We start from the raw sequence: 15,165 nt of genomic DNA, 5'->3' as shown, positions 1-15,165 counted from the left end.
CCATGCCCGCATGCAACAAAACCTGGACTTCATTCAGGTTTGCGTTGATAAGTGGGAAGTAACACTAGCCACCTCCCCTTGACATTCAACGGCAATACCATCACCGAATCCCCATCAGCATCCTGGGGGGTGGGGGGTATCCATTGACCAGAAATTTAACTGGATGCCACGTAAATATTGTGGCTACTAGACCAAACCATTGGTGTGTTCTGCACCGAATGAATCACCTCCTGACTCCTCAAAGCCGTTCCACCATCTACAAGGCACAAGTCAGGAGTGTGATCGAATACTCTCCACTTGCTTGGATGAGTGCAGCTCCAACAACAGGCAAGAAGTTTGACACCAACCAGGACAAAGCAGCCCCATCCACCACCTTAAACATTCACTCCCTCCACCACTGGTGTACCTTGGCTGCAATGTGTACCATCTTCAAGATGCACTGCAGCAACTCGCCAAGGCTCCTCCGACAGCATCTCTCAAACCCACGACCTCTACCACCTAGAAGGACACGGCCAGCAAGCACATGGGAACACCATCACCTGTAAGTTCGCCTCCAAGTCACACACCATCCTGACTTGGAAATATATCACCATTCCTTCATCGTCACTGGGTCACAATCCTGGAACTCCCTCCCTAACAGCACTGTGGAAGTACTTTCAACACACACTGGTTCAAGAAGGTGGCTCAGCACAACCTTGTCAAGGGCAGTTAGGAGTGGGCAATAAACGCTGGCCTTGCCAGTGATGCCCACATGCTATGAACGAATAATTAAAAAAAAAAAGGATGAGTAGTTTCTGGGGCAGTCTGGACTTTGTTTTGAGCAATTTTACACTCAATCTAACATCCCCCCACCTGGAATTTCCACTGGAGTTCTTCTAATCTTCTACCATAACTTTGGTGGAACTCAGAGAAACGCCATCGACACCTTTTTGCCTGCTCAGCTAAGACTCCTGCTGTGGTCTAGTGAATGAAACTATGGCAAAATTATACTCTCTTCCTTTCTCGAATGTGCTAATAAAATGTGTTGTCTCAACCGATGTATCCAAGGAACATAGTTTGCGGTTTTGTTTGATCCTTGCTAATGGATCTCGTCGTCTTAGGCAGTCCCCCGGAGTCAAGGATGACTTGTTTCCACACTAAAATGAGTTGTAAAGTGGCTGATGAGACCCAATGTGGGCCTGATGTTCCAGTTCCTGAACTACATTTTAAAGGGTGGAAGAAGACTGTGCGTGAAATCTTTTAACGTGCACACCAGCTACCACATGAACGTGACAGAGCAAGGTTTTGGTCCAAAGGCAAGGAGATCCAAGACGATTGGAGACCAGGTTCTGTTGCATGGGCCTAGCACACGCACACGCACCTTGGGTTCCAACCTCGCTGCTGGCCTCGTCAATTGCACTGGGACATGCATTAATGGATCGAATGCATGTCCCAGTGCAGTTGGCGGAATCTCGCAATGTTGACCTGTTGATGTGCCCAGTTTTGTGAGCAGTGCTTGATCAGAAAAAGAAAGACTTGCATTTATATAACACCTTTCACGACCTCTGGATGTCCCAAAGTGCTTTACAGCAATGAAGCACTTTTCAAGTGTAGACGCTGTTGTAATTTTGGAAACGAGGCAACCAATTTGCGCACAGCAAGCTCCCACAAACAACAATGTGCTAATGACCAGACAATCTGTTTTATTGATGTTGATTGTGAGATATATATTAGCCAGGGCAATATTTGTCAGGGGAAATTGAATCTTAAATCGGTGTCAAAGATCGTAGAAAACGTGATTGCAGGTGATTTTAGGCTTAACTCATGTTTACAATTCCCTGATCTTTTGCACTGGTTTGGCTGATTTCTCCCGGATTGTGCCGATATTGCTAGTGTAACTGAGCGGAAACTCTACCCCCAGCAATACAGGTTCTGAACTCCCAATGAGTAACTCTGTGGATAACTGCTAGTATAATGTGTAATCTCTTACTGTCGTTTTTCTTTATTTGCTGCTGTATTTCAGTGTTTCACTGTCACAGTTTAAATTATTACATTTGTTTTTTTATGTCAATCAGCTGGAATGAAAGCAGTGTTTGGTGTCATTGGTTCATCAGTTTTACTCGATCCTGAATGCAGATCTGATCTCAGCAACAGTGAAGTGTTATGGGAGTTCACCGCCAGCAACAAAAGCCCTGTAACTATTTTGGATTACGATCAAAGTCACCGTAAAGTGGAACCAAACGAAGACTTCAAATCTCGTTTATATTTTAATGCAGTTGATGGCTCTTTGATGTTGAACAATTTAAAACCCAGTGACCAAGGGATTTATACCATCAATGTAAATGTAGAATGGATAAGAAGAATAGATTTCAAGCTCATTGGTAAGTGGTTTCTATACTTTATCACTTTGAAAGCGATGCACATTTCATCTCACGAGCTATTCACTATTTAAGAATTCTATCACGGAATAGGAACCGGAATAGACCACTCGACCCTTCAAGCCTATTCTGCCATTCCATTTAACCATGTTTGATCTGTACCTTAACTCCATTTACCTGCCTTTGTTACTTACCCACTAATTCCATTACCCAACAGAAAAATCTATCCATCTCAGTCTTGAAAATTTCAGTTGATCCTGCAACCACAGCCTCAGACTGTCAACTTCCACTACCCTTTGTGTGAGGGGCAAAGTGCCGTGCTGATTTCAGTGCAGAATGGCCTAGCTCTCATTTTAAGACTATGCCCTCTTGTTCTGGATTTCCCCAACAGACAAACTTGTGGCAGTTATCTTCATTCAAAGTTAACCTGGACCATTATTCCCTGTTAGCTGCGCTTTGTTCTAAGCGGCCTGTTTCTTTTAAAGTAAGATCCCTCTAAATTTCTGCACATGCCCGATATTTACAATCTAAAAGCCCGTGAGCGGCCTGTGAGGCCACGCGGTGCAGCTTAAAGGGGGACATTGATCTGGGCACTCTATCCAGAGGAAAAAAATTGAACTGACAGAAATTGAAATCATTCCGCTTCTGTTGGTGTGCTCTGTCTGTCATCCTGTGGAGGAATTGCCCTAGGAATTGTGATCCACCCTCCATATCCATATTGTGGAACTCTTTCCCAAATCGGACCATTGGAAGGTTTTAATAGGGGAGGGGAGAGGTGGACAGAATCAGGATTGAGATTAAATGTCCCATTTTGGGATTTTAAACTATGCTGCCGCTGGGGAATGTCGGTGTAATATATCTTAAAAATCTACAAATGAGCTAAATGCAAAGGACAGTAGAGCTGGGAGATGTAGATTGGAATTCAGAGTCTCTGGACAAGCTGGAACAGTGAAGGACTCCAGTGATGGTTCACAATTAATTCATTATGGTCATTGCAAAGAAAGAAAGAAGGAAAGACTTGGATTGATGTAGCACCTTTCACAACCACTGGATGTCCCTAAGCGCTTTCCAGCCAATGAAATTCTTTTGGACAGTAGTCACTGTTGTAATGTGGGAGATGGCAGCCAATGTGTGCACAGCAAGCTCCCACAAACAGCAATGTGATAATGACCAGATGATCTGTTTTTGAGATGTTGATTGACGGATAAATATAGGCCAGGACACTGGGGATAACTCCCCTGTTCCTCTTTGAAGTAGTGCATGGGATCTTTTACATCCACTGAGAGAGCAGGTGGGGTCTCGGTTTGATGTCTCATTATCAAAGACGGCACCACTGACAGTGCAGTGCTCCTGTAGCATTGCACTGGTGTGTCAGCCTAGATTTATGTGCTCCAGTCTCTGGAGTGGGACTTGGAGTCAGAATGTTGTGGCTTCGAGACGAGTGTACTACCCACTGAGCCACAGCTGACACAAGTTAGTTTGGTGGATTCTGCTCTCTGCGTAGGATGGGGTGGGGTGGTGCAATTGTCAGTGTTACTAAAACCTGCACTGAAGTCGGGCTGACCGAAGATGAGACTGGACTGCAGGGAGAGGACATTCTTCCCTGGGCTGACGGCCATAATGCAGGGGTTCAGTTTTTAGCAGCCAGTAGTTGTGCCGAAAATCCGATCATTCTAAACATGCCAATAGTACAGTGTGGTGAGTTCATTACATTGCTCAATGGAATCATTGGGTTTTGATTCTAGCTGCTGCTGATTGGTGAGGCATGTGAGGTCGTGTACGGGAGCTAAAAAGGCATCCAGTTCAGGTTGCAAGAGGATGCTGCTGTTACACCCCCAGGTGATGCTATCACACAAGTAGAGAGAAGGCAGTGTGCTCCATCCCTTTTATAGGAGTGGCTGATGTATTTTAAATTGATGACCTTCCCCCATCACTGACCTCCCTAACCAGGCAGAATGGTCTTTCTTTAACTCCATAGAATCATTCAAGCAGTGAGTTCCCGACCCCCACCACCCTCTGGGTGAAACTATTTATCCTCAACTCCACTCTAATCCTTCTACCAGTTACTTTAAATCTATGCTCCTTGGTTGTTGATTCCTCTGCTAACGGCAATAGGTCCTTTTTGTGTACTCTATGCTCATAATTTTATGCACCTCAATGAAGTCTTCTCTCAGCTGCCTCCTGTTCCAAGGGAAACAACCCCAGTCTAACCAATCTTTCTTCATAGCTAAAATTCTCCAGTGTTGGAGCATCATTTGTTTTTACAAAACTCTGAAAATCTCCTTTTTCCTTTTTTTTTTACCTCCTGTGGAACAAGTCCCAGTCTCTCTCATCTGTCCTTGTACTGTAGTTTCTCATTGCTTTATTCATCCTTGGGATGCAGACATCGCTGGCGATGCCTGGATTTATTTCCACTCCCTAGTTGACCTGACTAGTGGCTTGCTGGCCACTTCAGAGGTCAGTTGAATCAACTGTGGGATTGGAGTCGCATATAGGCCAGACCTGGAAATCGGCACGGTCCCAGCCTGCAAGACCATCAGCAGGCCGGGGCCATTAGAGGGAGCAGCGTGTGGCGGCATACCATTGCAGGGAGCAGTGCGTGCTGCTGCAGGAGGGTGACAGTTGATTGCAGCACAGGCATGTGCAGCAGGAGTGGTGAAATCGGGGCGAAGGAGTGGCAAGAGTTCATCAAGGGATGTGATCGGGGCCTAGGTAATGTGAAAGTGCGAGGGCCCAGGGGCAGCACGGGCCAGCCCACACTGCAATATGTGTGCGCACTTGGTCCATGCAGCAGAGCTGGTCTCCAGTCGTCTTGGTCAATCCTTGCCACTGGACCAAGACCTAGCTCTGTCAAGCCCGTGTGGTGGCTGGTGTGCAATGGCCACAACACATTAAACAAATTCACGCACAGGCATCTTCCACCCTTCAGGATGTAGTTCGGGATCCGGAATATCTGTGAACTCATTCGTTTTCAGCGTGGAAGCAAGTCATCCTCGTTTTGAGGGACTGCCTATGATGATGAGGCCAGACTGGGCAAGGACAGCATGTTTCCTTCCCTGAATGACATTAGTGAATATGCCTCTATGGTAGTATTTGCACCCTTGACCTTGTGGTTACTAGCAGTAACATAGCCACTACACTAATGAAAATATAACCAGTTGTTGATAGTATTATCCTTCTGCATCCCAACAGCCCACTCTTCATGGCTTGAATGTCTTTTCCATAATGTGATGCCCAAGACTGCACCCAGTACTCTAAAGTCTTATCATTGTCTTGTACAAACTTATGACCACCTTGCTCTTCTATTTTGTGCCTTAATTTATATGACCCAAAATACTCTTGTCTTTTTTTAATGGCTGCACTTGCAGGTTCTCTCTGATCACTGACATCTTTTAATGGGCCAAAAATCCCTGCCTCCCCGGGTGCGTACGATGTGCGCACGGACCAGGCGAGGCCTCGCAAAAGTCCATTCTCGGGGCACGATGCGCATGCGCCGAGAACCAGCTTTTCCAGATCTGTCAAAATTTCTTTAGACAGATTCTACGCATCCCGCAGGAAGGACATCCGCGCGGGAGAGATTGGGCTATTTGCCCAACGCTTGCCCAGCGAATGTCCTTCAAACTTTTACACTTGGTAAAAGCAGGCGCATAGCCTACTTTAACCAGCGTAACACTTTTAAAACATAGAAATATTAAATGTAATCATTCATTTTTATATTAAAAACTCTGTCCATTAAGGTAAGTTTATTTTTAGCCCTATTATAAAACACACACGATTCTCAAATTTTTTTTTCTAAAACATTTAATTACATTTAATTTCAATGAATTTTAAATATGTGAACAGTTTTTTTTAATTTATTGTGTTGTTTCTTGTTTTACGGGGTTATTCTCATTGATAGTAATGGGAGCCCGTCCAAACAGAGCTCCCATTATTATCAATGAGAATATTAGATAGTGATTGCTGATCCAGGCTCACGTGATTCTAGCAGATGCTGTCGTACATGGAAGACATTTTCCTGTGCGTTGTGCAGCGAATGAAGGCCTCAGACCGGAATCCTATGTTCTTCCGGTAGTTTCGTAGATTTTTTGGGGGTCAGAAGCATTCGTACGAAGGAATCCTCCAACCGCAATGAGGGTCTTGAAGGAGGAAGACGATGGATCAGTAGAATGGGCATAGGTGGCTGCAATCATGGCTTTCAATAGTGGGTGGGGTGGAATACACGAGGCCAGAGTCAGAGGAATGGAGAGTTTAGAGGTTCTTTGGGTTGGGGGATGGGTGGTGGGGGGCGTCTTTGAGGAGCTGGAGATGGTTGAAGATAGAAGGGCTTAAGCCATGTTGGGATTTAAACCTGATGAGAATATCAAATTTAAGGCATTGAGAGACAGGAGCAGAGTTTTAGATGAGCTGAAGTACAGAGGCTGGGAAGTCAGCCTGGAGAGCATTGCAATAGTAGAGTCTGGAGGTGAGAGAGGTCATGGATGAGAATTTCAGTAGCAGTTGGGCTGAAGTACGGACTGAAGCTGGCAATTGTCAGAGGTAGCTAATCTTTGTGATGGGATTTGGGGTCAGAAGATCAGTTCAGTGTCCAAGTATTATGAGGTACGTGTGACAGGTAGCTCTTGTTAATTATACTAACACAATGTGCAGCAATGAGGTTACTTTAATGCTCAGACCTGTTGAACTGTTCCTGCATTATCTCCCACAGAGCCACTGTCTGAGCCTCTGATCAATTCTACCTCTGTGAAAACTACCATTGAACTGATCTGTCACGTATCTGCGGGGAAAGTGAGTTCCGTTCTGTGGAGCAAAGATGACGAAGTGATAACGAGTGACCAACATTATCAGTTAGTGCAAAACAACAGCACGTTGATTATTTCTGAAGTAAAAAAATCATTCTGTGGAAAATACATTTGCACCGTGGCAAATGCTGTTAGCAAGAAGAACAATTCATATTTTCTTTTTATTGGCGGTGAGTCAAGCCAGACAGTTAGTTCCATTCACTCAGCCTTGCTAAAGGTGTTAATGTGGGAATAACATTGTGTATTGTTCTCACTTTATATGAACTCTCCCATAAATCGCCCAGAAATTTCCATGCCAAGAAAAAGGAGTAGGATGGAAAATCACAGACTGGTAGTGGACAATTTCCCGATTATACACTCCCAGCATTTACCAGTAGCAAGTGGAAAATCATCCTTTAAGTTGGCAGTGTGACTCAGTGCTGATAGGATGCTCAATGTGGGAAATGGAAAATATCGTACCCTTTTTCTTCTCTTCGTTTCTTCTCACCGTTCCCTTTGAGAAACAGTGTGAAGTAGTGGAAGGTTTTGCAGGCTGATTAACAGTATACCAGCCGATAGAGTGGTTAGTCCTGTACGGTGGGATGGTTTTATGGGATCCCACAATCCATGCGATGAGGTGGAGGAGGGGGATATGCCCACCAGACGCAAGTATCCTGCTGGATGTCAACCCAGAATTCAAAGCCAGAGCACTGACTCCACTCGCTGGGACTCTGGAGTAAGGTTCGAACCCTGCATCTTCTGACTCAAAGGCATGAATGCTACTACCACTGTGCCAAAAGCTCACTCTTACTGGTGCCCTATGATGCACTCTTCTGATCGTGGAGTTGGGTATATTGTCGGGACCGAGTGGGGGGTACTTGTTCTGCATCTAAGTACAGGATGCCTAGCTTGTCGAGGGCCTTGATACTAGCGTTGGATCCGTGAAGCGGGAAGTGTTCTACTTTCTAATGCATAAGATCTTGATGACTACACCCGAAAATGACCTGGTTTACATTTTGTAATCTGGTTTGGAAAGTAGTACAAGTTTAAAATAATGTTTCTATTTCAGGTCCTGCACATGTGCATCATTGCATAGTGGCATTGTCCATTGCCGCACTGATTATTGCTGTTGTCGCACTGATTGCTGTTGCTGTACTCTTGTTTGCGCTCATTCAAGCATGGCATTGTATCAATAAAGCAAGTAAGAGAAATTTGTTATTTGCACAATCTGGTGTTGATAGTTTAAAACTGTTAATTTAATAATAGACCCTGTGAAACATTTAAATGTGATGCCTGTGTCATTTTGAGTTCTGGACCTCAATTTTTCAAAATTATTAATTCAAATGTGTGAGAATTGCCTACTTGTTAATCAATTTTCTTGCTGTTCCAGGTCTTGAGTTTGTTCGGAACATGCGACAATACTTGCAGTTTACCCTAAAGCTTTCGTCTGTCATTCTTCTTGTTGCATATATATATTGGATGTTGGCTGAAGGTACTGTATGTGCTCCTGTTAGTAACTGCATTTCAGCAATACTTCTTGACTTCATATATTCCAATGTAGTGGCTAAAGGTTGAGTTCTGATCTCACTGTGGAAAACTGGATTTGAATTGAATAAATCTGCCAATTTGTGGGCTATCACCAAAAATGACACTCAGCTGTTATTTTGGTGTAAAAACCCAACTCTTGGGAGTTTCCTCGGAGCTGCTCCCACTTCGGTGTCATAATTTCAGCGTTATGATGAAATTATGGTGGTGGAGTGGGAGTAACTGAAGAAATTACTGCCCTAAAGGTCCTTCATTCCTCAAGTGACAAGTTGTACACTATATGAATGCCTCTGAAGTGGGCTCAAAACCATTTTGTGGTGGGGGTAGGGTAGGAGAGAAGTTCACCCTTGAATGCTTGTATTTAACCAGCATCTTCGCCACCTCTCTCTTTCTCTTTATCCCCCCCCCCCCCCCATTCCCCTGTCCTTGCTTGATCGTGCTGCTAGCAGCATGATCAGGGCTGGAGGGAATCGTGGCAGAAATCAAGCTGGCCAATTTTGAACCAGAGTTTAAGCTGAGGTCACCTGTGCCATTTCTACGCCACCCAGAAATTGGTAGTTTTCATATGGAAAGTATGGGCCTTTACGCCGGAGGAAGTTGTGATCAAAGCAAATGATCTGTATTGTAACTAGATTGTTGTGCAGTGCTGGTCACAAAGCAGAAGGAAGCTACTGATGTGCTTGGGCCAGTAAAGAGAACAAATACAAGGCTGATCCCGTGTGTGAAAGAGAAGGATCATAGAATAATACAGCACAAAAGGAGGCCATTCGGCCCATCATGTCTGTGCTAGCTCTCCGAGCTACCAATTAGTCCCATCACCTGTTCTTACTCCAAAGCCCTGCATTTTTGTTTTAAGAGTATATATCCAATTCCCTTTTGAAAGTTACTACTGAATCTGCTCCCACCAGCTTTTCAGACAACGTATTCCAGATTTTCACAACTTGCTGAGTTCAAACAAAGAAAATTTTCTTCCCCCACCACCCCAGCTTTTTTGCCAATTACCTTAAATCTGTGTCCTCCAGTTACCGACCCTTCTGCCAGCATAAACGGTTTCTCCCTATCTACTCTGCCAAAACGCCGTATAATTTTGAACACCTCTATTAAATCTCCCCTTAACCTTTTGATCTAAGGAGAACAACCCTAGCTTTCTAGTCTCTCCACATAACTGAATTCCCTCATTCCTGGTACCATTCTTGTACATCTTCTCTGCACCCTCTCCAAGGTTTCTTCCAAAAGTGTGGTGCTGTCGAAATCTCGACCTCAGAAAAGAATGACTCCGACACTTACAGCTCCGATGGAAGTTTCCCTTTTAATTTACTTGCTCGCAAGGGGTAAGTTTCACTCAGTCAAGGGCTAAAATGAAAAACCTCCGCAATGGTACAGCTTCACAAGATATTTATACAGTAAAACCCAAGTTCTGGCCTCTCCCTGTGTATTGCTCTGTCTCACAGTCAGTGAATACAGATAAAGAGTTAATTACTATATCCTGGTACTGAAATGGTGTCAAGATATTCCCTTTTGTCAGGGTTATCAGAAAGCCAAACGGCCATTACTCCATGAGTCATAGGTAATGGGCTATCACCTGTCTTGTATTGTATCAGGATTATCCAATTTCCTGGTCAGTTTACCTGTTTGCTTCAAATGGATGAGGTAAAGGAAAGAGATAATGGCTAGAAGATAAGGGTGGGGTGACATGGAACTCCTGTAGTGTAGACAATAGGAGAGCACCATGGGGGTTACTTGTCTCAGCATGACTTGTCTCCTAGCTGTCTGATAACCATCAGCCATCTAACAGCAGGTTTAGCTGTTTAAAATAAGCTGGCTGCTAAAATGCAGAAAGTTCTGGAAGGGCCAGGACTCCATTTTAATCAAAAGGCACACAAATACCGTTTGGTATCAGCTTAGATAAAAATACATTTCCACATTCCCCCATTTTGTCCTTCACAAGGACAACTCAATCCATTCTGATCTTGTACAGTCTCTCCATTTCCATTTCTACACAAGAGCCTTCAGCAGTTGTTGCTACCATAACTCTAGCCGTGGTCTCGGTAGGTAACATAGTTTCTCCAACCCTGGCACAGCAACACTTAATGACGACAAATAATAGATACAGGGCGAAGACTATCAGCAGGAATATGATCAAACCCTGTACCACAGATTTCCCCAGGGCTCCCAACCATCCTGATGCCCAACCCCACAAGGTGATACCGTCCTGGCCAACTGTCTGTTTATACTCTATTACCTTTTTCCTGATGTTTTCAGCTAGAAGGCCGATATCTTCTGATTTATCTGGGATATATGTACAGCATTCTTCACCTATTAATGCGCATGTCCCTCCCTCCTTGGCTAGGAGATAATCTAAGGCCATACGATTTTGGAGAGCCACTGTTCGAATAGCTACCATTTCGTCATTTATCCCTTCAAAGGCTTGGGAAGTTGCGTTGGCTACTGATTCTACTAAGTTAGCCAGTTCCCGTAACTGCCATTCGGTCGATGCTATTCCATAGGGTGGCACCATTACCTTGAATATTCCGTTTAGCCACGTCAAATCCCGTTTAAATCTGTGGCTTCCATAGGCCTCCCTTAGAGTCCTTACTGATCTGATAAGGGGTACCACATATCCTAAGTAACAGGACCCTGTCCAGTTGGCTGGTAACCATGGGTAGGCTTTATGGCCACAAATAAAGTAGGTGCAATTATAGGACGTCAGCTCCTGGTCCTTTCGCACTGTCCCTACTCGAGTGGTCTCACCTTCCCACCCTTCACCTGGGGCTTTGTTAGGGACCGTTGTCCAGCCAACGGTTGCTATCTTTCTCTCAGTCGGATTAGTTGTGGCTTGCCATTTAATCATTTGGGAACACTTGCTGCGTCCCATTTCTGGTCCTTTTGTCTCATTACTCACTAGGCATATTATACCCTCAGGATTTCTTATTCTGGGAGTAATGCTTAGGAAGGGAGGCTGATGGTTATTATCATAATTGGGCTGGTACCATCCCTGGAAGGCTGTAAGTTTATACCCTGCCGACCTCCATTCTGTTTGCTCCTTCGTTTCTGGTCCCTTAGTTAGTTTTGTCCTGTTTTGCACTGTCAACCATTCTACCATTTCTGATTCGTTAAAGGGGACAGATCTCAGGGGAATACCCCCCCTGGAGTGGACAGGTACATGGGAACATATCCAGCAACTCGACAAGTTTCTTTCTTGAGCATACCTATGACTCAGTGCCATAAATACGTTTACGTGCAATTCCCTTCGGTGGTGGGTCTGTACCCCTGGTGTAATCAATAATGCGAAGTAAAACCCTGTCAAGCCCAGCACCATCAGTCCCCATAGTCCATACAGTTCTTTATTCAGTCTTCCTTTTTCTGTTCCTCTGATTCCTTCGTCCCTTCCTCCTGGTCGGGTGCCCGTTTGCAATGGGATGCGTGGATCCATGTTGGTCTTTCCTTTACCTTGATTGCAGTATTGGTCGCTAGCAAGACCTGGTATGGTCCTTCGAATCTTGGCTGTAGATTGCTTTTCCTTTTAAAAATCTTGATGTAAACGAATTCCCCTGGCTCCAGGTTATGACACTTCCCTTCCGCTGGCTTGACTTGGGCTTCCTTTACCTGTGAATGAAAGCTGGAAATACATTTGGTTAGTGCAATACAATAATTCAACATATTTTCCTCCATTTTGTGGATGTCCATCTGTTTTGCAGTAAATGGTGCTGTAAAAGGTAGTCGTTGGGGACGTCCCATAACTATCTCATGTGGTGACAAGCCTGTTGTTCTGTTGGTTGCAGATCGCATTACCATCAAAGCTAAGGGCAGCAGTTCTGTCCATTTCAGTCCAGTGTCATTGCATAGTTTTGCCAGCTTATTTTTAAGCATTCCATTATATCTTTCAACAAGTCCAGCTGATTGTGGATGATAACTGCAATGAAAACGTTGATTAATCTGTAAAGCTTTACACATTTCTCTTATGACAGTTCCCGTGAAATGTGACCCGTTATCACTGGAAAGCTTAGCAGGGATTCCGAAGCGCGGTACAATTTCTTTTAACAAACATTTAGCAACAGTAGTGGCATCGGCCTTTTTACATGGAAAGGCTTCAATCCATCTAGAGAACACATCTACAATAACTAATACATACTTGGATCCCATACACATAGGTAATTCAATAAAATCCATTTGTAAATGTACAAAAGGCCCGACTGGATTTGGGTGGGAGGCAGATTCTACTTTTTCCGTCTTACCCGGATTCATTGTCTGACAGGTAACACAATTTTCACAGATTTGTTTTGCAATTGCCGAAATACCTGGTGCATACCAAGTTGCCAAAATATAATCTGCCAATCCCCCTTTGCCTGCATGTGTGAATGTATGGACACATCGGGCAATCCATGGAAGTAAGGATCTAGGGGCCACCACGCGGCCGTCATGGTGAACCCATATTCCTTCTGGATTTTTATAACATTGATCCTTCGTCCAGGTCACCACCTCCTCCGTACTGGCCTGTGTCTGAAAGGCCAGCACGTCATTAATAGTGGGTGGCGGGTCTGAGCAATTAATTTTCCTTAGTGGGAACAATGACACCTGCATCCCCCCTTTCGACAGAGCTGCTGACTTAGCTGCATTATCAGCTCTGGCATTCCCAAGTGCCACCTCATTCGACTGGCCTGTATGTGCCTGGCATTTGATAATGGCAAGTTTTAAGGGGCATTAAATGGCTCGCAGGAGATTTTCCACTTGTTCTGCATTTTTGATTGTCTGAGCCTGTTGCATAGCATAATAAGCTGCTGCCAACGAAGGAAGACATCCCGATAGTCCGCGTGCCACTGGGTCTAGTTGGGTACTGAAATGCCTGTCCCCATGTAACTGAGTCAAAACAGATTGTGCAAAACCCGACTTGTGATGCACAAATAAGTTGAATAGCTTAGTGTAATCTGGTAATCCCAAGGCTGGTGCTGAAGTGAGGGACTGCTTAAGGTTCTGGAAAGCATTCCGGGATACTTCATTCCACATCCTTTAAGCATTGTGAGAATATAGTAGATTCATTCACAGCTCGTAGGTCATGGACAAACCTCCATTTGTGTGGGCTTCTGAACTGGACAAATCTGTGTGTTACACGGACTTCTCATTTATGCTTATAGTGATTCACAGATCACAGAATGTAAAGTACTTGTTTTCTAATTTTATTAAAAGGCTTCCAAACCCAAGATTTTTCCAATACACCCAAAATGTTGATCAAGGAGATCACCTGAAATATCTCAAAATCCCAATTCAACTGTTTTACTGCCACTCTTTATCAAAAAAAAAAATCCTCTTACTGAGCTAGAAGCTTTTGTACCAAGAATTTACACCAAGGACAATGAGAGTGTACTCCCCCAGCCTGCACCTCGAGAGACCCACAAAGGCTTTTTTTTTAAAAAAAAGGCATTACAACTTTTAATCACCATGTCTCAACAAACCTATCCTGTGCATTTCCTAGCTCCGTAATCTCTCATCCGAATAAATCCACACCTGCGCTTCTAACTTAAAATGTCTTAAACTTCCCACATACAGGACAACACTATGAAGGGTTAAAAAAAAACTTCACTTTGTTTGAAAAAGTGGGCGGAGCTAAAACAAACAGGCTGCTCCACAACTTTTCCAAACAGGTTTCCAGACACAAGGAAAAAAGACAGAAGCACTCTCATTCAAAGACAAGACATTCACGCACTCTCATTCAAAGACAAGACATTCACAAGTCTCTCTCCATTCACTAAAGCTTTTTCTTTTACTAGCTTCATTTTTTTTTTTCATAAGTCACTATCAGGTTCTCTTTTTTTTTTAATTTACTTCCTCTGTTAATTTTACATGGGCTTGAAGAATCGGAACCCAGGCCTTTTCTATTACTTTCCTTTTTTTTTTACCTGGATCTCTGTTTATAAGACATTCCTCTAGACAAGTTGTTCTCTCTAAATTAAATGAACCATCGGGTGGAAATGGCCTGTTTTCACCCTTAGTCCACTTTACTGGTTTTTGTTTCTTTGGTCAATTGAAGACTGACCACAATTCTGGAGCATGACATAGGCTGGTGTGCCTTTTGTGGTGTTTTAACTTGCTCCGGCACCCATTCTGGATGATTAAGATTTTCCCACAGTTTCTGATCTCACAATCCTTTCGGCCAACCGAGTTCTCTACGCCCACTTCTCCTGGCCGTTACGTGGCCTGAAAAGGCTCTTAATTCGGGCTCAGTCTGGGTGTGTGAGATATGTTGGCACGAACCAATCGTAGTTGATCAATCAGTTACTGTTTCTTTTCTTAATCAATCCTTGTGTTTTTTTTTCCCGAATCACAATTTTCCCTAGTGACTCTTCCCGTTTCTCTAATGGCAATGACTCACAAAGGTATTGCACACAACAGTAATACAAGGACAACAAACAATATTCCCGTGAGTACACAAATCATAACCTCTAAACAAATTCTCAGTCTGCGTTGTACGCCACTACAGACCGAGTCCT

The 15,165-nt window shown here is 44.0% G+C and overlaps 1 protein-coding gene across 3 annotated transcripts in view; it reads left to right on the top strand.

Annotated features, from left to right (window-relative positions):
- The window catches only part of LOC139229810 (HEPACAM family member 2-like), a 73,306-nt gene that overhangs the window by 21,785 nt on the left and 36,356 nt on the right, over positions 1 to 15,165 (top strand). For all 3 annotated transcript variants that reach the window (XM_070861403.1, XM_070861402.1, XM_070861404.1), the window contains exons 2-5: positions 2,055 to 2,360; positions 7,063 to 7,326; positions 8,205 to 8,336; positions 8,526 to 8,627. In XM_070861403.1, coding sequence (XP_070717504.1) covers positions 2,055 to 2,360; positions 7,063 to 7,326; positions 8,205 to 8,336; positions 8,526 to 8,627 — 804 coding nt within the window. The remainder of the gene's footprint in view (positions 1 to 2,054; positions 2,361 to 7,062; positions 7,327 to 8,204; positions 8,337 to 8,525; positions 8,628 to 15,165) is intronic.

The sequence above is a fragment of the Pristiophorus japonicus genome, chromosome 19, assembly GCF_044704955.1.
Source record: "Pristiophorus japonicus isolate sPriJap1 chromosome 19, sPriJap1.hap1, whole genome shotgun sequence".
Taxonomy (NCBI): domain Eukaryota; kingdom Metazoa; phylum Chordata; class Chondrichthyes; family Pristiophoridae; genus Pristiophorus; species Pristiophorus japonicus.
This window is presented reverse-complemented; position numbering and strand designations above follow the sequence as displayed.